Source organism: Ammospiza nelsoni, chromosome 22 (genome assembly GCF_027579445.1).
Source record: "Ammospiza nelsoni isolate bAmmNel1 chromosome 22, bAmmNel1.pri, whole genome shotgun sequence".
Classification (NCBI taxonomy): Eukaryota; Metazoa; Chordata; class Aves; order Passeriformes; family Passerellidae; genus Ammospiza; species Ammospiza nelsoni.
In genome coordinates this window covers 5,601,036-5,623,404 of record NC_080654.1, presented here as the reverse complement: position 1 = coordinate 5,623,404, position 22,369 = coordinate 5,601,036, and the positions used below count along the sequence as shown (strand labels likewise).

At 46.6% G+C, this 22,369-nt stretch overlaps 1 protein-coding gene across 4 annotated transcripts in view; it reads right to left on the bottom strand.

Moving 5' to 3' along the window:
• The window catches only part of HP1BP3 (heterochromatin protein 1 binding protein 3), a 29,598-nt gene that overhangs the window by 2,629 nt on the left and 4,600 nt on the right, over positions 1 to 22,369 (bottom strand). The window contains exons 1-11 of one of the 4 annotated variants that reach the window (XM_059487648.1): positions 18,400 to 18,467; positions 10,173 to 10,370; positions 9,663 to 9,765; positions 8,302 to 8,452; positions 7,804 to 7,963; positions 6,700 to 6,843; positions 5,797 to 5,877; positions 3,941 to 4,095; positions 3,190 to 3,280; positions 2,373 to 2,532; positions 279 to 390 (exon numbers count right to left, since the gene is read on the bottom strand). In XM_059487648.1, coding sequence (XP_059343631.1) covers positions 279 to 390; positions 2,373 to 2,532; positions 3,190 to 3,280; positions 3,941 to 4,095; positions 5,797 to 5,877; positions 6,700 to 6,843; positions 7,804 to 7,963; positions 8,302 to 8,452; positions 9,663 to 9,765; positions 10,173 to 10,268 — 1,253 coding nt within the window. In that variant the 5' untranslated portion in view covers positions 10,269 to 10,370; positions 18,400 to 18,467. Of the gene's footprint in view, positions 1 to 278; positions 391 to 2,372; positions 2,625 to 3,189; positions 3,281 to 3,940; positions 4,096 to 5,796; positions 5,878 to 6,699; positions 6,844 to 7,803; positions 7,964 to 8,301; positions 8,453 to 9,662; positions 9,766 to 10,172; positions 10,371 to 17,394; positions 18,151 to 18,399; positions 18,468 to 22,369 lie in introns of those variants that run through there. The other 3 variants (XM_059487649.1, XM_059487650.1, XM_059487651.1) reach the window with 3 other exon arrangements.

Genomic DNA, 22,369 nt, shown 5'->3' with positions numbered 1-22,369 from the left:
AATAGCCCAGCCTGAAACAAAAGCAGCACAACAGAACTACCTGGGAACATGGAGCCCAGTATTTCTACTGCCCCTAAAAGCTTCCCTTGCTAATGGAGCCAGCTTTCTGGTCACCCAAGTGATGCCATTATCCAGAGCATGGGTGACAATGTGGCAGTTCACCAGTGAGTAAACCCTCCATAACCCCCCTGTAAATAGGAGGTTGGCTCATGAACTCCAGCTCTGATACCTGAGCTCTGCAAAACTCATGAACATCATTTTACAGACAAGCTCTTTACCTGGGATAATAAGGGAAGCAAAGCTGAAAGGTTCCACTGAAGCCCTTCCCAGAAATTTGCTCCATCCAGCCATTCTTCTCACATTTCTGCAGGGTTCTCTTCAGTAGATGCACTGTGAAAAGAAATCACAGAAAGGTTGTGTTACTATCTTTAGCCTCTTGTCTGATCTTACTGCTCTCTACTGTGCCCTCTGAAATCAGAGCTGGAGTCAGGATGGGAAATCCTCAGTCAGTTTGAGCAAGATACAAGATATTGTTCCTGAGCACCTGGTGAGAGTGGCTTTAAACTCTCCAAAGGAAGGAGTTGAGAACATGGCACATTTCTGATGTCGTGATCATGGGATGCTCCTTCACAAGTCATTCAAGAGCACTGTGTAACTACCTCTGTCCAAATTTAACCCTCAGAATGCCCTCTAAAGTGTGCTTTAAAACGCCTTTTACCCTGGTTTTGATCTCCTCATGTTCTAAATGTTGCATGTGCTGTATCTTTACCCATACTCTGGTTTGCTTTCTGTTTTGCTCTTTAAAGGGTAAAATATTTGGTCTAGAAATACAACAAATTAACTCCTTATTCCAGTATTTTATTCCAGACTTTTATTCCAGCCATTCCATTGTGTACTGTGTAAGAACTGAAACTCAAACTGTGCAAATACAGGGGATCTTTGTCTCTGACAAAGGACTTGGGTTGTTTAGTCAGTTCAGAACCATTTTCAGCTTGAATTAGAGGGGCCATTTACATATTGAGCTTCCAGGAAAAAAACAAGGTTCACTCTCTAGCATGTTCCAAAGTTTTTATAACCACAAGGCTGGTTTCACTCTGGGTGTCAAAGGTCAATAACAGCACACAGGGATTTGACTCCAGTCAAGTTCCAGCTCTGCAGTGAGCCATAAACTGGGAGGAGAGCAGAGCTCTGCAGTGTGCACCCGCCTGCTTTTCACATCTCACCAGATCTTCCTCCAGTTCTCTCAGAACAAAGCAGAGATCATCAAAATTCCTTTTATGTAACGGAAGGAGAAAGAAAACAACAGATTGCAAGCTGAGATTTCCTTATTGGCCTTGCAGGAGTGACAAGCACTGCAGGCTGGCTCAACACAGGCCCCAAGGACCAGGGACATTTCCAATGGTCCTGAAAATAAACCATGCAAGGGCTTAGGGAGCCTGGAACCTCTTTTCCCTGCTCTGAGATTAAGAAATCTCACTCAGCATCAATTGCTAATTGGCAGAAGGCCTGAGGGCAGCTTCTTCAGCCCTGGAACCTGTGCTGTGTGTCAGTAACTCTGCACCAAACAGCTGTGCTGATGCTGTGCTCCAGCTCTGGGTAAAGACTTGATCAGAAACCTCCTCTCTGCTGCTGAGGAACAGCACCAGCTCTGTGACACCACAAGAACAAACTGATCTATGTCCAGGTTTGAGCAGAGACCACTGGGACCTCAGCCTGTCCCTACAGACCTCCAACACCAACCAACTGCATGGGGGCTCAGCCCAAATAACCCAAATAAGCCACCAAAACATCTGCTTGAAAGCCTCTGCTCAGGTAAAAGTCAAAGCAGACTTTTGCTGTGTGTCACTCCTGGGAACAAAGACATGCCAAATCTCCCTTTCAAATAAAATACAATTGGCTTTTCTCCTTGTTTGCTTGACCTTTTAAAAATCAGATGCAAAGTAGGGCCTCAAACAAATCAGTAAGAGGGGTGCTCGTGAATTTTTTAAAAAAGTTAAACTACACAAGTCGTCTCAATAAAAAGTAATTAGGAACTGCATTGATACCAAGCTGCTGTCCCTTTCAAAGCAGAGAGATATGAAATCAACTTCGTGATTTAAGAACAATAAAGTACTTAAATACTATTCCCCCTTCCTGACTATAGACAAGAGAATCATGCATTCTGTCTCAGGAACTGGCTTGAAAGCAACTGATGGGAGCTAAGACCCCAGAACATCTCTGCAGCACAAAGGGCTGAGCAGCTGCAGCTCTTAGAGCAGTTTAAAGCTCTGCAAGCTCAACAGAGCAGATTAAAGGTGCTGCACAGGCACATCTGCAGCTGCAGGACTCTCTCAGCATGCAGAATAGAAGTGATACAGGGATCAGGACTTTACCCTGCAAGTTGGAGTTGGTCCCTGGGTAATTTTCCAGGATATACTTCTTCAGCGCTGTGGTGGAGCAGGTCTTCGGTTCGTTCATGGCCGCAATAGCAGACAGGATGGCATCTTCCATCAGAGTCCCACCCAGCAGGGGCTTCTCCCCTGATTTCTTCAGCTATTTTCCAAGGAGGAAGAGAAAAGCATCAAGACAAAATTCTCCCAAACCAGGTCAGGACAAGCTCCTCTGCACCAGGTGGGTCGGCGCTCCTGCATTAGCACAGATACGTTTAATATTAAAACACTGCACAGGGAACGCTGCTCTCCCAGCTGGGGGTGGGAGGACAGGCCTAGCCAGTCAGCTGGCCTGGGGGGCTTTACCAGCAACACCTCACCCCAGCCCCCAAACACACTGCAAGGATGTGGCAGTCTAAGGGCTTATTGCTCAGGGGAGGAAAGAAAGAAAGAAAGAAAGAAAAATAAATCACTTCTTCCTCCATCCCACGGACCAAATGTACCCAAGAGACTTCCGTGGCACACACATGAGTAAAAGATGTTGCAGGCATCTGGGGTACCTGTTGCACTTCCAGTGAGGGATGGAAAGGAAAGCTTACCCCACCAGCTCCCTACTGTGCTGGTGAGTCAGAGCTGAGCAGTGCATGCAGCACACTCAGCAAGGGAAGAGGGAGACCGAGAGGAGAACAAGAGTCCTACTGGACAAGGGCTGAGCATGCCAGACTGCTGGAGAAAGGGCAGCCCAGGGAAACCAGGGGACAGGGCGTAGTGACTGACAATCCGAGGCTTGTGCTCAACAAGGATGGACCCAGTCTCTGACCTGGAATGTTCCAGATGCTCCCTTCCCTGTGATCTGCTCTAACTGGCCCTTCTCTACAGCTCTCTGCAGGGCATTCTTCAGCAGCTGGGGTCTGAAACACAGGAGGAGAAAGCTTTACTGACACACACTGACAGCTCCAAAAACAAACAGAGAAAAAGTGCTTGCAGCATGTGAGCAGAGCAGCATTTAGAGTGTCTGCCTACATGCAGACACTTTAAATGGAGACCTGTCAGTGAGGCTCATTGCCCGGGCAGAAGGTGGCACCACGCTGGGAGCTGAGTGGTGGCATGGGCTCGGTGTCCTGGCAAGGACCCACTCACCTTGAGCAGCACATTTGGATGTGATGGGCACTCAGCTCACAGGCAAACAAGGGCTGACAAAACCCTGATAGAGGTGACATGCAGGGTTTTCCTAGTTTTGCTTGTCAAGTCTCAACTCATACAGATCAGCTCAGAGATTGCTGCATATGCTGCTAAAGCATCCAGATCAAGGGGGATGAGACCCCAGGAGAGCCCCTCACATCCAGGCAGCAAAGGGATGTGGGTATGGTTAAGGTGGACAGAGCAGTGCTGCTGGTGGTGTCAGGGACACAAAAGGCACAGCTTTTCCTCAAGCTTTCCCACAGACCCTGTAACTCAGAGCAGCAGCAGCTGACTTAAATTCCAGATTGAATCATTGTGAACTGAGATAGAACCAGAGGAAGGCCCAGTTTCCCCAGTCCTCTGCTTGCTAAAGCAACTCCAGCACTTACCTTATATCTACTTTGAGTTTGGGATAATACTGAGACACGTATTTCTTGATCAGGCTGTAAGAAGCTTCCTTGGGCTCACACAGGCGGGTGAAGGCCAGTGGCAGGACATCCTCCAGCTTCACCTGCTGCTCTGTGCTCAGGGCTGAAGTGCTTTTCTGGAACACACAGACTTGCATGCATCAGCAGGGCCCAAAACTCTGGGTGTCCGAATTGCTGGGTGTCTGAACCAGCAATACACATAAGTGTCCCTGACACTGCTGCTGAGCTGGAAACTCAGGAGCTGTAAGGCAGCTCTTTAACAACTTAAAACAGTTTGCAGCTTAAGAGATATACAGAAAATCTGAATTTTCATAGGAGTTTTAGAAAAGCTTTACAAATAAAAATTGCTGAGTACCTAACAACCGGATTTTTAATTATTTCTTTCCTCTTGCTATAGATGTTTTCCTCTGCCACACTTCAGTGAGACAGAAGAAAAATCACAGAATTATTCAGTCTGGAAAAGCCTTCCAAGATCATCAAGTCCAAACATTAACCCAGCACTGACATATTTACCACTAGACCATGTCCCCAAGTGCCACTCTACAGGTTTTTTGAAGACTTCCAGGGATGGTGACTCCCTGGATCCCCTGTGCCAATGCTTTACAACCCTTTCTGGAAAATGATAATACATGCTGACACAAAACTTAAAACTCAAAGACAGAACCTGTTTACACAAATCAAGTCTTCCTCTTCCCCAAAATGAACAGCTAAACCAGCTAAACAGGAGTCCTTTTTTTTTTTTTTTTTTTGAAATAACACAATAAAATCTTGATTGAAGCCAGTGTTCCATTCTGAGTTTTCCTCCACCCCTTTTGTTACTATGAGAGGGGATGATGAGGGAAAAATAGACTGTTCTTTATCCAGAAAATGTGCTGAAGTTCAGTGATTTGATGCTGAACAGCAGCTCTGCAAACAGTGCAATGGGAGAGGGAGCTGCTTCCCTGCCAGCCAAATTCATCCAAAACATTTGTTTTGCTGAGAAAGTAACTGGGAACAAAGACACCCATGTGCTGCAGAGAGGTGACGTGTCAGCAGCTATTGGCTGCCTTGCTCACACTTCTTGTGGAGCCAGTGAGTGAACTGCAATTCATTTCCTCCAGGGCCCTACACCAAGTTCAGTTTTAGGGCTTTTGGTCTCCCCAGGAGGCAGGAGATGACCACCAAGGTGTTCCATGTCTAATGTCACCTGTCTAATCCCAAGGGATTGGCAATTCCAGCTAAACATTTTGTAACTGCAGTGTTAGGAATGTGTTTCACACACTCAGCACAGCATGGAGTGGAGATCAGAAGTGCTGGAACCACAACTAACTGTGCAGCTAAATAAACCATCCCTTTCCCCAACAACACTGAGCATCAGCAACTTTCTTCCAGAAGCCTGAGGATATTTTCTTCTTCCTCCCTCTGTCCTCACAGCTGATGGGAAAACATTTCCCTCAGTCCTAAAGACTGGAGTCTTCCTTTATCCACACAACAGATAAACACACACATCAGGAGCACAAAATTTTCTTCCAATACCTGAGGGGCATCTCTCTCTGCCTGGTAAAGACAGAAGAGTTCTGTGGTTATTCAGTTTTCTGTCTCTGAACCAAAGCCTAGGGGGTTCATGTAAACATTTTAAAACTGGGATTTTGATCATTCAACTTGGGTTTAATTCCTCACAGTAACTTTCTGATCCCAGTGGGATGGGTGTTTTAATTGCTGTAGTTGGGGAGAAAAAGCACAGGGAGGAGGAGAACTTTGGGTTGAGAACGTGGGGTAAGGTACATGTGTTTCAGAGCAGTACATTTCAGAGTGTTGTTTAAAATGATCCATCTTACCTTTCTGTCTCTGGATTTTGGAACAGTTTTTCCTGCATTAGACACCACCACAAAGCTCCCAGAAGCTCCCTTTCCTTTCACCTGGTTCAAGAGAAAGTCAATTTCAGTCCTTAACAGAGTAACTCAGAATATTAACAACCTGAGAGGAACTCTCATGATGCAGATTGTGGATGCACTGGCACCCTGCAGTGGGTTTTTACAGCAGAGGCCTGACTTGAACCCACTGAAACTTCAGTAAGATCAGAAACTGCAGCCAGACATTGGGACATTGCTGTACTGGCCAGGATATCCTGACAGATAACACAGTTATCAGTAAAATTTCAGTGTTAAACCCCACACTGCTGCAGAAGTGACACTGCTGGGTTCATGTGCTGCTGCAATGCTGTGTGACACAACACCCAGAAACAGCAGGAATTGCACAAAACCCAACGGTGCCAGGCATGCAACTGACACAGCAGGGCTGAAATCCTGCCAGTGTCCAACAGAGCAGTGACAGAGCTTCAGGAACCTCCATGAGGAGAACATGCTCATTCCACACACCTTCTAATGGAGTTAAGGAATTCCTATGCAGTTCCCAGAATCATGGAATGGTTTTGGCTGAAGGGGATGTTAAAGATCACTCAGTTCTACCCCTGCCATGGGCAGGGACACCTTCCACTATCCCAGGGTGCTCCAAGCCCATCCAACCTGGCCTTGGGCACTGCCAGAGATCCAGGGGCAGCCACAGCTGCTGTGGGCACCCTGTGGGAAGGATCACTGGGAAGGATCATTTTCCAACACCTCATCTAACTCTGTTCTCTGGCACTCTGAAGCCATTCCCCCTTGTCCTGGCACTCCAGGCCCTTGGAAACAGTCCCTCTTCAGCAATGTCATCTCCTGTGCTGCTCCACAAGCAGCTCTTACCTGCCTGATGATTCCCCTCTCCAGCTCTCTTTTCAGGGCTTGCTTGAGGAGGTATCCCCTCCTCTCCAGCTCCAGGGAAGGGTATTTGTGGATGATGTATTTCCGGATTGCCACCACCGAGGCACCGCTCTTCTGAAAGCAGGCCTGGAACAGACACAGAACATGAGGAACCTCCCACACCTGAATTATCCTGGTGGGGTGGAGGAACAGAGATTGCACTGATGCACATGGGCCACCACAGGATGCCAGGGCTGGCCTTTTCCCCACTGTGAATCAAGTATAAAACATGACTAACAAAACACTTAACTTTTCTGAGTAGCTGAAGAGCAACACAAACAACACAAAATCAGGACAGCAAGGATATCTGTATCTACTACTCCCCTGCTCTGAAGCCCTCACAAAGATTGGCTTAAAATACAAAATAGTCACCTTTTGGCAATGCTGCACAACTGATTTACTAACACTTTATTAATGCCAGACTGAGTAATCATTAAGTTGGAACAACCTGCCAATTATTTTTTTAAGAAGATGGAGGATTGACATCAGTAAACAAGGAAAACCTAAGATATTTTGAAGATAGATGGAAAGGCCATCTTGCAATTAAGGCTGGTGAAGTTCAGGCCTCCTCTGAAGGGAGTGACCAAGCCTTGAGGGGAGGAGCAGCAGCACAGCCACACAGTAGAGATCTCTTACAGTCAGGAGAGATTGAGCAAACCAAGACCAAGTAAACCAAGACTTTGGAATGCAGGGTTACAGTATCTCCATCTGTACTGAGTTAGAGTAACTTAATGCTAAAAGAAAGCACATGTATCAAATAGATGGATGAATCCAGGTAAATGAAGTTAAATGTGGCTAGGAGGCACAGCAAACAAAATTATGACAGCAATCAACCAGGTTATGCCATCCTAGCTGTTCCTCATAATGTAATTAGGGAGGAAAACAAATTCTAAACAAAGAAATCATCATCCTCATGGCCTCACATATCAGGCTTCCAGGACAAGCACACCCATCTTACACACAGCACTGTCACCTGCACCTCAGCAAGCTGAAATTGTGTGGTTTAGAACACAAATGGAATAAAAACCCCATTTGTGTCCTGCCCACCTTGATGGCCTCGGTTAGGATGGCATCCATCTTGGGCCTGGAGGTGGCTGCCATCTGAGTCTGCTTCTGTGCCCGAGCCAGCTGGCTGGCAGAGAGCGTGGCCCACGCAGGGATGGTCTTCTTCACCTTCTTCTCCTTCTCCTTGGCCTGATCCTTCTCCCTGAGGGAAAATGCACAGCAATAGTAAGACAAGAGGCACTAAAACAAGCCAATAAGCAGGACAAGAGCAACAACAACAAAAAAGTCCAGAAAATCTGATATTATTTAATATAACTTATGGACTACTTTGATGTTTCTATTAGTAAAAAAGAGACCTTGTATTGGTATTCAGCTTCACATGTTTGAGAACAGCAGCTCCACGTAATCAGGAGCTTCTTCCTTAGAAGCACCTTAAGACACTCATTTTCCTCTTCTCTCCCACTATCTTTTCTCTCTATAGAGCCTGACTTCCTCCAAAATCTACCCAAATCCCCAAATTCAGCACCAAGTAAGCCTTACTCCTTTTTGGTTTCTTCTGAGGGCTTTGTTTCCTCCTTCCCTTCATTCTCAGGTTCCTTTGGCTGTTCTGCTTCACTGGATGCAGCAGGCACGGTTTCAGGCTCTTGCTCCTCTCCAGCAGAGGCAGATTCTTCAGAGGTGACTTCTGCATCTAGAAAATGTGAAAAAGCATCAATTTACCATCCAAAACCAGCTTTTATTCTTTAGGGAGGTAGAGGGAACAAAATCTACACTTAAGAACACACTCCAATACTTTATTTTCACTAACTTAAAAGTGTTATTTAAAAGCAATTTAAAAAGTGAAGAGAAAAGAGCTTCAACAAAGGTGCAATCAGCCCTCAAATGCCAGAATAACTACAAACAAAATCATGCAACATTTCCACAATTAACCACTTTCAGCAGTGTTCTATTAACTCCACAAGTTGCTGTTTCAGACAAGCCTGGGATTCTAAGAAGTAGCTTTGCTTATGACCCAGTTGTTTCCAAACACAAAGCACCTGAGGGATAATTACAATTCTATCACATTTTCCCAGACTTGGCAAAGCTTTGGGTGGCACGTGCATTGGCAGGAGCACTTGTATATCAGAAGGATCAAAGCCAGTCAGAAATCAACTTAACAAGGAAATAAAAAATCCATGAAAGTACATTTAGCTGAGAACAGGCCTTAGACTGGGCTGCCTACTACATAAAATGCATATAAACTTAAATTCCACACTCTTTGGATAAATGACTGCCCACCAACACGGCTCTGAGCAGCTTAAGCATTTCTGACACATTCCTGTGCAGTTTTCCCACAAAGGCCTTTAAAAAACACAGTGAATTAAGAGTCAGTTTTGTAGGTAGTTTATTTTTTTGTGACACCAAAGAGGACAAAATCAGTGTAACCAACTGACTGTAGTGGTGAAATGACACATTCTGGGACACTGAGGCCAAGCTGCTAAGAGCAGTCATGTTAATATCAGGCTAGATTGCATGACATGTTGTGGTAAAAAATTTTTGCTCAGAAAAATTGAGAAAAAAAAAAGAATACTCTGTTTTTCCATTCATTAACTGCACCTTTTGATCTCAAACCATCTTTCTGATGCTACTGAAATTTAATAATTTCTTTACCCTAAAGGATGTGCAAACTTAAAAGGGACAATATTTAGCCATATTTTCATGTCTGGAGTGACACAGGGTACAAAAGACAAAACAAGTAGGTTCAGACTGAAAACAATGTCTGCAAAACACAAATCCTGGAAAAACCTGTGACAGGGAGCCAAACATTATTAATATTTTAATCTTGGCTGTAGTGTTTCCTGGAGTTTTAGAGCCAGCCTGTGTTTGGGTATCCAGGAACCCTTCTAGAAGCATGGCTGTACCTGCTTTGACCTCCTCCCCTTCAGCAGGTTTGCTCTTGGGAGGAGTTTCTCGGGAGGAAGCGTTCACCGAGCGGCGGATCGGCATCGTGTCGTCTTCCACTTTCTACAAAAAGCACACAAAAATCAGCACAGGTGCTGGAAAGAATTGGAAAGTTTTGAAATGGGATTCAAGTCAATCAAAGCAGCAGAGGTAGAAATATTCTGGTTTGGATTGTTTAGGATGTTAAAAGATAGTAGCCCTCAAATCAGCTTCTTCAAAGCATACTAGGAGAGGATAGTTCCCCATTTTATGGTTATAAAAGAAATCATTTCAATTCCAAATTAAACGAGATGAGCATTTGAGGATTTTGACAGGCACATCATCTCAGGGAAAGCAGGGAAGGGGAAGCAGAGCTTGTTAGACTCCCAGTTTCCTAGAAGCAGGGCAGAAAGAGCACTGAGTAACCTTGAGCAGGACTGGAAGCCAAGGACTGATCCAAGGGCACGCTTGGAGAAAGGGCCAGCCCCTACCTCACTTAACTTGTCCGTGTGGATCAGCTGAGCTCCCGTTAAGAGTGGAAGCGCCTTATGATGCACGGGTTCAGCTTCAGACAGATCAGTCGACATTTAAAATAATTTCTAGACCCAAGTGCAGGTAACTGTGGAGCCCCAGGTTTTAACCCCAAGGACTTTTTCCTAATGGTTTTCACAGTGCAGTGAGGAGTCAACCTAAAATACAGAAAAGATGTGGTGTGAAAATTAACAAAACAAAACCATCTACGTCCACGTATCTATCAAATTAAAGATTCAAAAGAAAAGGATAAATGACTTACAGCTCATGACTAACACAACTGACAAGCAACACTTGCATTCAACAAAAGTGCTAAAACATGGATGCAAACTGGTGAGCTATGGGTGGAGCAGAAATGGGGAAGGTGCAAGCCAGACCTGCTCCATTAGAAGATGGCTGAAAGATAAAAAACCTCTTTAAATTAAGGGCAAGCATTGATGAGATGCAGCCATTGCACTGTGCCCTGGGTGAGGGATCTGGTCACTCGGTGATTTGGGTAAAAGCAGGAGCTGGCACTTGGAGCTAAAGCATTACACCATTACAGGCAGAAGATCCAAGCACTGGGAACACAAGCCAACTAAACCCCATGCAATTTAAAGAAATGAAGGAATCTTTTGACAAAAAAAAAAAAAAAAAAAGACATTCAGAAGAGCAGTCTCCATGCCTTCTACCAGAAAACATAAACTTGCCAAAGCTCTGCTCCAAACACATGCACTGTTGTGGATAACAAATGGGTTAAGCTTGGTTTAACCCTCATCAAGTGTCAGCCCCTACCACTATTCTGCTTTTACAGCCTTCCTTACCTGCTGCCCATCTGCCTGCACTGGCCTCTCCTATGGAGAGGGGCTCCACTAAATCCATCACAAATCCAGGATTCATTGGCTCATTCACTTCCTCTCAGCATCCCCTTTAAAAACCTCAGAGGCAAAGCCTCAGCCCCAGCAAACCACACTGGACCTGTCCCAGCTGGATGCAAAGATCAACTCAGCCTGCCCTCCTCCCCTCCTGACAGACAGACAGACAGACAAACAGACAAATGCCCTGGTTTCACCTCCTGGGGGGTCTCCTTTTGCTATGGCACTCACCATAAACTTTCCCTTTCAATAGGTTTTTCTCCAGCCTGGGTGTTTTCCTCTTGAGCAGCCCCAGCATCAGCCCCAGCCCCAGCCCCAGCTGATTTTCAGCACTTCTCTCCCCATTGCACAGCTCTGCACCACACCAACGTTTTCTTGCCCAAAAATACAGTTCTGTCATTACTCAGCAGTGGGGAGCCTTAATCAGGCATTTCTGACAGGAACTGAACAGCCACTCTGAAAACCCACAGGGATCTGGTCCTGCCTCAGCACCAGGGAAAGCAAAGCCCAAAGGCACTGGGTGTTTTCTTCTGAGACAAAACAGAAAGATCAAAACACAGCACATGCCAACAAAACAAAAAATGGGATGCATGAAGCTTTCTTGTGAAATGTCAGGATGTGAAAATACACTAATTGGCAACTAGAATACACAGAATACAGCACAGCACTTAAAAAAAATTGGCCTGTTTTAAGGAATCTTTCTTCCTCAAGTGGGGAGAGTGAAAGGAAAAAGAAATGAAAATTTTCACCAGGCTTCAGCTCAATATCCAGTGTTTCTTCTAGCAAGCAGAGACCAAAGCCCTTTAAGGAAATGCCAGAATTTTGAAGTGAATCTTAAAATAACCAACTACAGATTCCCCCTCAGGGAAATCAGTTGGGGGCTACAAAAGATGCATTCCCTGGGATCAAAAACCACACACAAGTCACACTGTGGCTGACACAGTCCTGGGATTTCATTATTTTTAATCTGTGTGATTGCATGACACATGCACGACAACAGCACTCCCAGCTTTGAGTTAAAACTCCCCAAGTTCTGAAAATCCTTTTGTGTAAAGCACTGGAGACTTTTTGCTCTCAAGAGTACAACTTAGCACAATCCCTCAGTTCTGTGCCACAATACATGCAGACAAATGGGGATCCAGCAGAAATTCAGGTTTGTTGGTTGTCTCTGCATTCCCAGGGAATCAGAGGGGAAGGAGGACAATCCCCTCCTGATGCAAGCACTGATGTCCAGGGCAAGCTCAGAAACTCCACCTGGTGAGAGCATCCTTGCAGGGACTGTGCCTGCTCAGCACATTTCTGACCACAGGGGCATCAAAAGGGATTTTCTGTACTGAGTGTGAAGTATCAACCACAAACATACAGAAAAAAAAAAAGAAAAAAAGAAACTTTGCAATGACAATATAGAAAATCTCATTCCCCTCTCCAAACAAACCAGATCTCCACAGGGGTATCAAAAGTGGTTTTCTGCACTGAGTGTGAAGTATCAAACACAAACAGGCCTGAATTCAGTTAACAAAAAAGATACAGCAAAAAAGGGAAAAGTTTTGCAGTGACAATATAGAAAACCTCATTCCCCTCTCCAAATAAACCAGATCTCCACAGGGGTATCAAAAGGGGTTTTCTGCACTGAGTGTGAAGTATCAACCACAAAGAGGCCTGAATTCAGGTCATCAAAAAGATACAGCAAAAAGAGAGAAAGTTCTGCAATGACAATATAGAAAACCTCATTCCCCTCTCCAAATAAACCAGATCTCCACAAGGGTATCAAAAGGGGTTTTCTGTACTGAGTGTGAAGTATCAACCACAAACATACAGAAAAAAAAAAAGAAAAAAAGAAACTTTGCAATGACAATATAGAAAATCTCATTCCCCTTTCCAAACAAACCAGATCTCCACAAGGGTATCAAAAGGGGTTTTCTGCAGTGAGTGTGAAGTATCAACCACAAAGAGGCCTGAATTCAGGTCATCAAAAAGATACAGCAAAAAAAGAGAAAGTTCTGCAATGACAATATAGCAAACCTCATTCCCCTCTCCAAATAAAGGTGAAATCAAGTCACCCAAACCTGGACACATCATCTCAAAAGACAGATTTAAATGGGAACCACAGCTACAATCACAACCATCACTCAATTAAAAAAAATGAAAGGAACAAATGTGTTTTGCATTTACACAAACACCAAACAAACATTGTGCCTTGAAAGGGGGTAGAGGGCACCAGCTGAGGATGCAGTTTTCAAAGTGGTTGTTGGGTGATTTTAATGAATGTTTAAATCTGATCAACTGTCAGAAAAATAGAATCACATCAGCAGTGAAAACACCTCCAGGATATTAATCTTCCTCAAGGTGCAGAAAGTCACTCCTCACAGAGTTACAGCTCTTTTTCTACAGGAAAACTGCAGGTTCACAAGCTCCCAGACTATCATGAACTGGTTATTCCAAAGCAAAGAGCTGATAAGCAACAACCCCCCAAACTCCTGGATTTCCACATGAGCAGGAATGTGCCCACTCTCCCAGCTCAGGGAGTAGCTGCTAATGGAAAATCCAAAAGTACAGAGAGTTTTTCAGGAATTACTCTGAACCACCCATAGCAATTTCAATTTCCTTCTAAGCTACCACACCATTATGAATAAATAAAGAGAGGTTTCAGGTGAGACACATATTTGATAATATTTACAAAGTGTGGAGTCTCTCTACTAATGTAAGAGATACAAGAATTAAAAAAAAATAAATTGTCTGAGTTCTTGAATTTCTGTAAGATTTTTAAACTTATCTCAGCCTTCAATCTCCTTTGAGAGAAAATACTTCAGGATAAATTAGGTTTTGAATGTGGCAATCCAAGTGTCAGGCTGGCAGAAACTCCAACTGACAGGGTGAGCAGGCTGAAAGCAAATATGCAATGGAAAAAGGAGGAAGTGTGTCCAATCCTGGGCCACTGGGGTGTCCCCTTACTGTCACACGACACCTACAGGTGATTGATGTCCTTAGATGTGACTGGGTACAAAGCACACGGCACTGGCCTAGAAATGAGGTCAAAAAAGGCTAAAAAAAGGTTTCAGTTAGAAGGCAGGGTGTCAAGGGCTACAAATCCAACAGCCTGACAAGTGATGCAAGCAAGAACAGCTGTTTGTTATCCAAAAACCTTAGAAAGAAAAGTAAAACTGGGTTTAAAATCCAGGCTAGAGATTACTGACAATTATTTACTACTCTGTAATACACAAGAGTATTTTAATGACTTGGAAACTGCAGAAAAAAAGCACAGGAAACGTTAATACTTCTGCAAATCCAAACATGCCAAAATGCATCACCTTCTAAATTGCAAGCTGCACAATCCTTTTAAGCCTTTGTGCCCCTGAAATCCTCCAAGCTGTTCCCTAAACACCCAGCCCAGGTGGCAGCAGATACAGTCAAACCCTCAGTGTGCCCATGGTCACAGAATATCCCCAGTGTCACAGCCTCAGTGTGCCCACGGTCACAGAATATCACCAGTGTCACGCCATCAGTGTGCCCATGGTCACAGAATATCCCCAGTGTCACACCCTCAGAGTGCCCATGGTCACAGAATACCACCCAGTGTCACACCATCAGTGTGCCCATAGTCACAGAATATGCCCAGTGTCACACCATCAGTGTGCCCACGGTCACAGAATATCCCCAGTGTCACACCCTCAGTGTGCCCATGGTCACAGAACATCCCCAGCCACCTCTCAGATACAAATGTGTCTGTCAGGAGCTCCCAGCTGCCTGAGCACTGAGGGGTTCCAGCCCTCTGCCTTTGGCTTTCCCAGCTCCTGGAGCTGTACTGAGTCATTTACACCAGCCTAAAATCCTGCAGATTGATAAAATGTGTTATTAAATAAAAAATACAAAGTTAGTTCCAACTTCTGATCCTTATTTGTCAACCCACTTGGAAACTCCCTCCCAGCTGCCATTCCCATCACTCCTGCTGCACCCAGCAAGTTTTGTCCTGGTCCTTAGGGCCACCATTCCCCAGGAGGTGTCCCAGCCCCCCTGGAATGTCCCCTGATCCAGCTCCAAGCTCTGCATTTGTGGAGGCTCCCAGGGCTGTACCTGAGCCCTCATGGAGCAGCTTGTTTCAATTAACCAGGAGCAGGGTCCAGCACTGACCCCAGAGCTCCCCTTGGCAGGCAGCAATTCCTCGGTGGGATTGAGGAATTGGGTTACAGGGCCCATTCCCACCCCTCCTTCCCTGCAAAACCCCAACTCCAGGGTTCAGGGAGCACAGCAAAAATCCCTCACCCTTCTGGCATCCAACCACAGGAATTCACTCACAGACCCACAGGAGGGGGTTTAAGCCCAAAGATGTATTTCCATTTGAAATACATGTTCAGCATTGCCTCTGGCTCCAAATGCCACGAATGCAACACAACTTACACCTTGCCTGTCCTGAGTTTTACAGAGACAGCAAAAATTAAATCTTGCACTTCTGTGCACACAGATGCTCCTTTCACTGAAGAAAAAAACCCTAAAAAACCCCAAAACAAAAAAAAAAAAAAATAAAACGTGGTACATTAATAGAGTAAGACTGATGCTCCCACCCAGGGCTGAGCTCAGCACTTGTCTCTGTAGGGTCCAATCCCAAAATTGGACAATTTTGGGATTAATTAATCCCAATTAATCCCCACCTGTGCTTATTAAATCAGAAGTAACCACCATGGCTCACCTCCCCTGTTCTCCACACAAAGAAAGAACACCAGCTCAACACAAAACCACTCCAGGTTTGTGATTCTCTCCCCAGCAATCTCTGACCTGCACTGAAACAGTAAGAACAGATTGTTTCCTTTGCCTGGATTATTTTCCATTCCTACACCCAGGGGTTTTTCCTCATGTCCCCAAACAGCCACAGTCAGCAAGCAGCTTAAATTACACCAGCATCACACCTAAAACTGACAGAAACTTCAGCCAAGGGATTCATATGAAGCAGAATTTCTGCCTGCTTGGCTGTGTGAACATAATCCATCCCCACACTGATGCTCAGGATCAGGATGGTGACAAGCTCTGAGGAACAGTTACAAGTTTTGAACAGTTTTTGGCTGGAATGATCCAAATTCTCCCCACTCTGTCTGTGCCACATGGCCACTGAGGGATAAACTCACCCCCATTAGCTTGCACAAGTTTAAAACAAGCTCAGGTCACAAAGTTAAAACAACTCCAACATGAAAATCCCCTGCTGAAAGTTTTCATAGCCTTGGATAAAATATCTTAATTCAGGATCCACTTCATGAATTTTGACAAATTGCTGACACCTGAATGAAAATTTAGGCTGCAAGTGTTACATGCCAGGGTTTGAACCCTTTATAGGCCATCTCCTCCTTGTCTAGACAGATTAAATTTAAAACAACAGCATAAACCCTCCTCCCAACTACTACTTATTCAGCTATCACTTATTATTCTACAGACAAAACTATACATGATAAAAGCCATTATTTCATTGCAGTCTGTAAGAAATCTACCCACACTTCCCATTATAGTCCATCAATGTAACATTTCTATTCCCTCTCACAGAAGTTTAAATCCTCTGAGGACCCCAGGTCACTTGTAACAAAACATTGCCAAGAGATTTAAATGTCACTTGCTGCTGAAAGGGGAAAAAAATACAGGAAAATATATTCTGAAGACAAAAAACCAAACAATTCAAGGAGCTTCTGCTGGACCAAGGTGCATGATGAATTGAGAAGATCATTAATTAGCAAGCTCACATAGGTAAACAAGAGAAAAGTCCAAAAGCCACATTTTTTCAAGGTATTTCTGGTCATGATGGGGTGGGGTTTTTTGGTGTGTGGTTTTTTTTTTTTTTTTTTTTTTTTTTTGCTTTGTTTTGTTTTGTTTTTCTCTACTCATTCCTGATTTCCAAGGGTCTCCCACTCCATCCAACAATTTTTTGAAGTGTCACCTGAGGAAGTTCTGTGCTCTCCTGCCCAGTCCACCAAGCACCTCCCTCCTGGACTGAACTCGTCCCTCTGCTCTCAGGGACGCTGTTTACAAACACGAGCACTTCCGAACCTTTCCCGCCTCAATGGGAGCTCCCTGCCAAGGACTGCCGGCCAACTCTTTCTTGAAGATGCTAAAAATACTATTTATGGTCAAAGCAAACAAATGTCACGTGCTTGGAAATCAGAGTGCAACACTTAACAGTAAGTTAAGAATAGGGAAGCGACACACTTGCTAACCCAGAAATAATTCAGTAGGACTCTTAAGAAGCGAGGAACACCCGAGTATCTGAGAAATACAACAGCTAGAAACAAACTATCCAAGCGATCAGTCCCTGCTACACTGTATAAAGGAGCGAACACACCCACAAACTCACTTAATACAACTTTTCGTCGGCAGCACAGGCTGGGCAGCTCCGGATCAGTTCCCAGCCCGGAGCTGTCCTCAGGTGGAGCAGGTAAGGTGATGGGGCACCGTGACCTGGCAAGAGCCACCCCAGAATCTGTTCTAGGCTGTTTTACCCAAAACCACCGCACAGCCTAGAGTGCCAAGAAGGATCACGATACAGGAACGGAGCCTGCCTGAACAGCCCCGCTGCAGAGTGGAATTTAGCGGCTTTCTCTAAAGAGAACCTGTGCACCGCGGGGCGAGGGTGATTCACATTCCTTAGGCAGGCAGCGAGCACCTGGGCGCTGGGAGCCTCGCACGTAGGTCTGTATGCATCGCTATCAGCGCCGGGGGCGATTCGGGACCGGGACTCTGATTAGGGGTCTCTTTTAGGGAACAGAGCCAGACTCAGGTTCCCCTCGAGCTGTGGCACTTGTAGGGGTTGAGGAAGCGAGTGAGGGCAGGCAAAGCCCCGCACAACCGCACAGCCGAGCGGCCGAAGGCGGGAAGGCCGCGGCGGGAGCCAAGGCGCTCCCTAAGTTTATAAATAGCGATTATTTATTGTGTCGCGGCCCTGCCAGCCCCTTCCGCCGCTGACCTTCCCCGGGGCTCGCCCTGCGCCGGCGGGACGGCAGAGCTGTGCTTGAGCCCCGCGGCTCCTTTGTGAGGGCCCGCGCCCCGCCAGGCCCCGCCGGGCCCGCGGACACCCGAGGCCCGGGGCCGCCTCCTCGGGCCTGGGCCACACGGGCCGAGACCACCGCGACACCGAGCCGTGCCCGCGCAGCGTGTCGCGACTCCCCGTCACGACACCCCCGTTCCCCGGGCCTGTCAGGGCAGGGAGGGCGGGGGGGGACGCGCTGAGGGCAGTTCCGGGGCCCTTTCAGCGGCGCCGCCAGGCCGCCCCCGCGCCTCGCGCGCAGCTCCCGCGGCTTCCCGGGCGCGGCCCCGTGTCCCGCCCGGCGCGGCGCCGGGGGCGGGCGGGGCCGGGACTCACCGGGCCCGGCGGACACAAAGCGGCGGCGCCTCCAATGGCGGCGGCGGCGGCGGGACCGGAGGGGGGGCAACCGAGGGGCGGGGCCGGGCGGGGGAGGCGGGACAGCGGCGCAAGGCGGGGGGGGCGTGGCCGGGTGGCGCCGCCGGCCAATGGGAGGCCGCGGGCATTTTTCGAATTCCGCCCCCTTCCCCCCTCCCCTCCGGCCCACCGCCTCCACGTCGCGCGAGAGCGCGCGCGTGCGCGGTGCGAGACTGCGCGCGCTTCCCGCCACTGAGGGGCTGAGGCGATTCCCGCCGGGCGGGGTCGCTGAGGGGACAGAGGCGGCTCCGGGCCCCCCTCAGCCCCGCCGGGCCCCCCTCAGCCCCGCCGGGCCCTCAGCGCAGCCCCCCCAGGCTGCGACCACCCCGCCGTCTCCTCAGCCCTACCAGAACCGTGTGGAACGTGTTCCTGTGTCACCTGCTCCAGGTGACCCTGCCTAGGCAGGGGTTTGAAGTGGATCTTCTGCAGAGGCCCCTTCCAACCCCAGCTATCCTGTGTGTACCTGTGAATTCCCGTTCCGGAGCACTCCAGCCTGAATCTCACCTCCAGCCTCTTGCTGCGTGCTCTTCTCACCCTCTGCGGTATCCCCGGTGCCGCCTTCCCTTTGCCTCATCCCTCATTAACTGTGTAATTATTGCCTGCCGCAATTACACCAGTCCTAGCGCTGAGGTCTAGCTGCAAGCTGGGAATTTTCTGTCCCAACACGCTCACAAGTTCTCACATGTGGGAAGGATCCTTTTCCTGACGATGCTTTGCTGTTTCAGGCAGTTTTTACCTGTGCCTCTGCTGCTCAGGGTGAGGATTATCAATGCAAGCCAGGGCTGAGGTGTGACCCACACTTGTATCTTGAACTGCCACAGTAATCTCAGCTGTGCAGATACACTGAGAGGTAAAACCCAAGCTTCTGTTGTATACCTCTTGCTACACTTTTGCTCCAAGTTTACTTTATTTAGCTAGACCCATGGATGTTCTTTTTTCCCCCTCTTCCTTCAAAACCCACTGCTTTACCTAACCTTAAGGTAGAATTCCTCAATTCCCTACCTATTCTTATTTTCTGCCATAAGCATGCTTAGAATCACAGAATCATTAAAATCAGAAAAAAACATTAAGATCATTGAGTCCAACCTTTCCCATGGCACTGCCAAGGCCACCACTAAACCACGTTCTCAGGTGCCACATCCACACATTTTGAACAGCTCCAGGGATGGTGACTCCTGGTACACGACAGGATTTTCATATGCTGTCTCCTGTCCAAGCAATTTTCTGCTTTTTGTTTTCTGCACATAATCTTTACCTATCTCCTGCCAGCCTCTCTCCACATCTGTGTTTTTACAATTTGAAGACCATATGGGCACTTACCCATTTATTTGGGCACTTTTATCCCTGCTGTGATGGGAAACCCCTCTGTGAGCACATTTAGAAGCATTTACACCATTCAAAGCACTGCAGAGGTGTTGCATTTGTGCAGTAATGCCTGTTTCTTGCCCAAGCTTCTTCCAACTCTTTCCCCTGTAGGTGACTACTCTAAGTTTACTACCCCTGAGAATGTCACCTCCTAAAAGCTTGTGAGCAAAGCCTGGCCCCGTTCAGCCTCCTCCACTCCAGAGGATCCCTGGCAGTGCTGCAGACAGATGGCTCCACTTTGCTGAACATTCCTGTCTTGCCTGAGAGTGTGAAACAAACCCTGTGCAACTGCAGAAAAATGTGTTCTTTGGCTTTTCCCCCTTGTGGTGCCTCTCTGGCAGCAGGGGAAGGTAGAGCAGAGGGGAAGGAGGGGGAGTGGGCTCCTTTACTACTGAGTTTTAAGACACCAAGAAGGAAAAGATGGAATCAGAGCAGCAGCTCTCCCTTTGCCCCAGCACCTGTGTTGGCTGAGCCACAGAGCTACAAGCAGAGGAGAAAAGCTGTTGTTGTCTCCTTCTCTGGTTTTTACCTCAAAATCCATGCCAGAGGGGCAGAGCAGACCCTTCACAGCAGATTCCTTGGATCACCACCCACTGCTCTGTCTCCTCTGCCCCACTTCTTGGGCAGGTTTGTGTCATTTGTGTCCCTGTTTCCACAGGAATGAAGCTGTGGGAAGCTCAGAGCCAGCACAGGAGGAAGGAACAGGGAAATCCAGTTGGCCAGGAATCAGACTGCAGCAGGGAGCTGCTGCCAGAGTTATCTGTGATGGTGTCAAGCACTATCACTGTCAGAAATATTTCTAATAAGTATTACACACTTTCAGTAAGTACTAAGCACTGTTAATAAGTATTAATCCTTCTCAATACCTTTCTTGCCCATAGGTGCCATGGACTAGTAAGATTCCAACTGTTTTTTTCCCTGAAATCAATTCCATTTGTTTCCACCTTGCTGTCCCTTCGAGCTCTCCTCAGCCTCCCCACAGCTCTGGGCTTTGGCTGTGCTGCTTGCAGATCATTCACACATTTTTGTGGGTGATCTTTTGTGGCTTTTGTTCCCAAGGAGTCACTGCACAATTTCCAGTCCAGGGTTTTACTGTTTCCACCGTGTCCACACAGATCCTGTTGTGTTTCTGGTTTAGATACAGCTTTGAGTTAGGTTTTAAATCTGCCCATGGAAACTCCATTCCAGGGGTTATTTTGTTGACTTTCCTACCCTACACCAACACCAACTCACATTTTCCCCCACTTTGCCACATTTTATATTTAAAGTGAACACTTTTGAATCTAATAAGCACCCTTCTGTGAGGCTTAACAGCTATCTGCCACATTTTTACCTTTTTTATAACATCTGTTAAACTGTGCACCTGCTGAAATCATCTTCTGTGGATACATTCTCCATCCTGCTGTGCTTCTGTTGCCAAATGCAGTTCCAACATTGACCTGCAGCTCCAAGCTTCAGCTCTGAACACATTCAGGCCTTGCCTCTGGTGTTGTGACCCCAAGTTTTTGTCCATTTTCTGCTTTTCCACTTTTACCTCAGCTTTTACATTTATATTAGAAAGCCTTTTATCATAACCCTTCTGACCTGCAGTCCACCTGGCTCAGGGGGAATTTCAGCCTTTTTTCCAGCCCAGCCCATATCTAGTCACCACCAGACTGGGAAGCTCTTCTCTGCCACTTTTCTCCTTCATCCCTAAAACTCCATGTTCTGCTGCTGCTTCTTCACTTCTTGTGCTTTGAAAAACCAATCTAATATCACATATACACATAATCCAGTATTCCCTGAGAAGATCTTCACCTTCAGATCTCATTTTGTATCCAAGGGGGCTGTTTTGGTTCTGTGCCCAGCCATGAGGGGATGGTTGCTGCTCTCTTCAGCTTGACCCTGTGAATCTGCACAGGGAGTGATGCCAAGCACAGCAATCCCATCACTGAACCAAACATTTCATTCATGTGGGTCTCTCTCTTGTTGAGCCCCACACAAGCTTCCAGAGGCTTTCTGCCCTCAGTAAAACAAGCATTACACAAGGAGCTGGCACATGGTGGTGTTGCCCTTCCTGCACACACACACATAATTCTTGTCCTTATGCCTGAGCTGCTTTTTTAGTTCTACTTTACTTTTTAAGGGATTTTTTTCCCCATTTTACATGTCTTGTAGAAATAAAGACTTTTAGTCCTTTTCTTTTTCCACTTTGTTGCTGATTCACTTCACTGAAGACATCTCTAATGATCACCAGAACTCACAATTCTCTTCCAATTCATCTTTTTTTCAGCTGCAGAGTCTTGTCATCCCTGCAGCTCCTTTAATTCTATGCAAAAATTACTCCTTTTCTGCTTTCAACCCCAAAATGCATATTCTCTGCTTCTTCATGGCTTTCAAGATATCACTTTTGATTTCTTTATTCCTTATCAACTTCCTAATAATTAGTTCTCCATACTTTTCTCAATGTCACTCTACACATCTCCCAGCTGATCTCCCTACTGCCCCTCTCACACTTCCTTATCTTTTCAAACATCTCCCCCTTTCC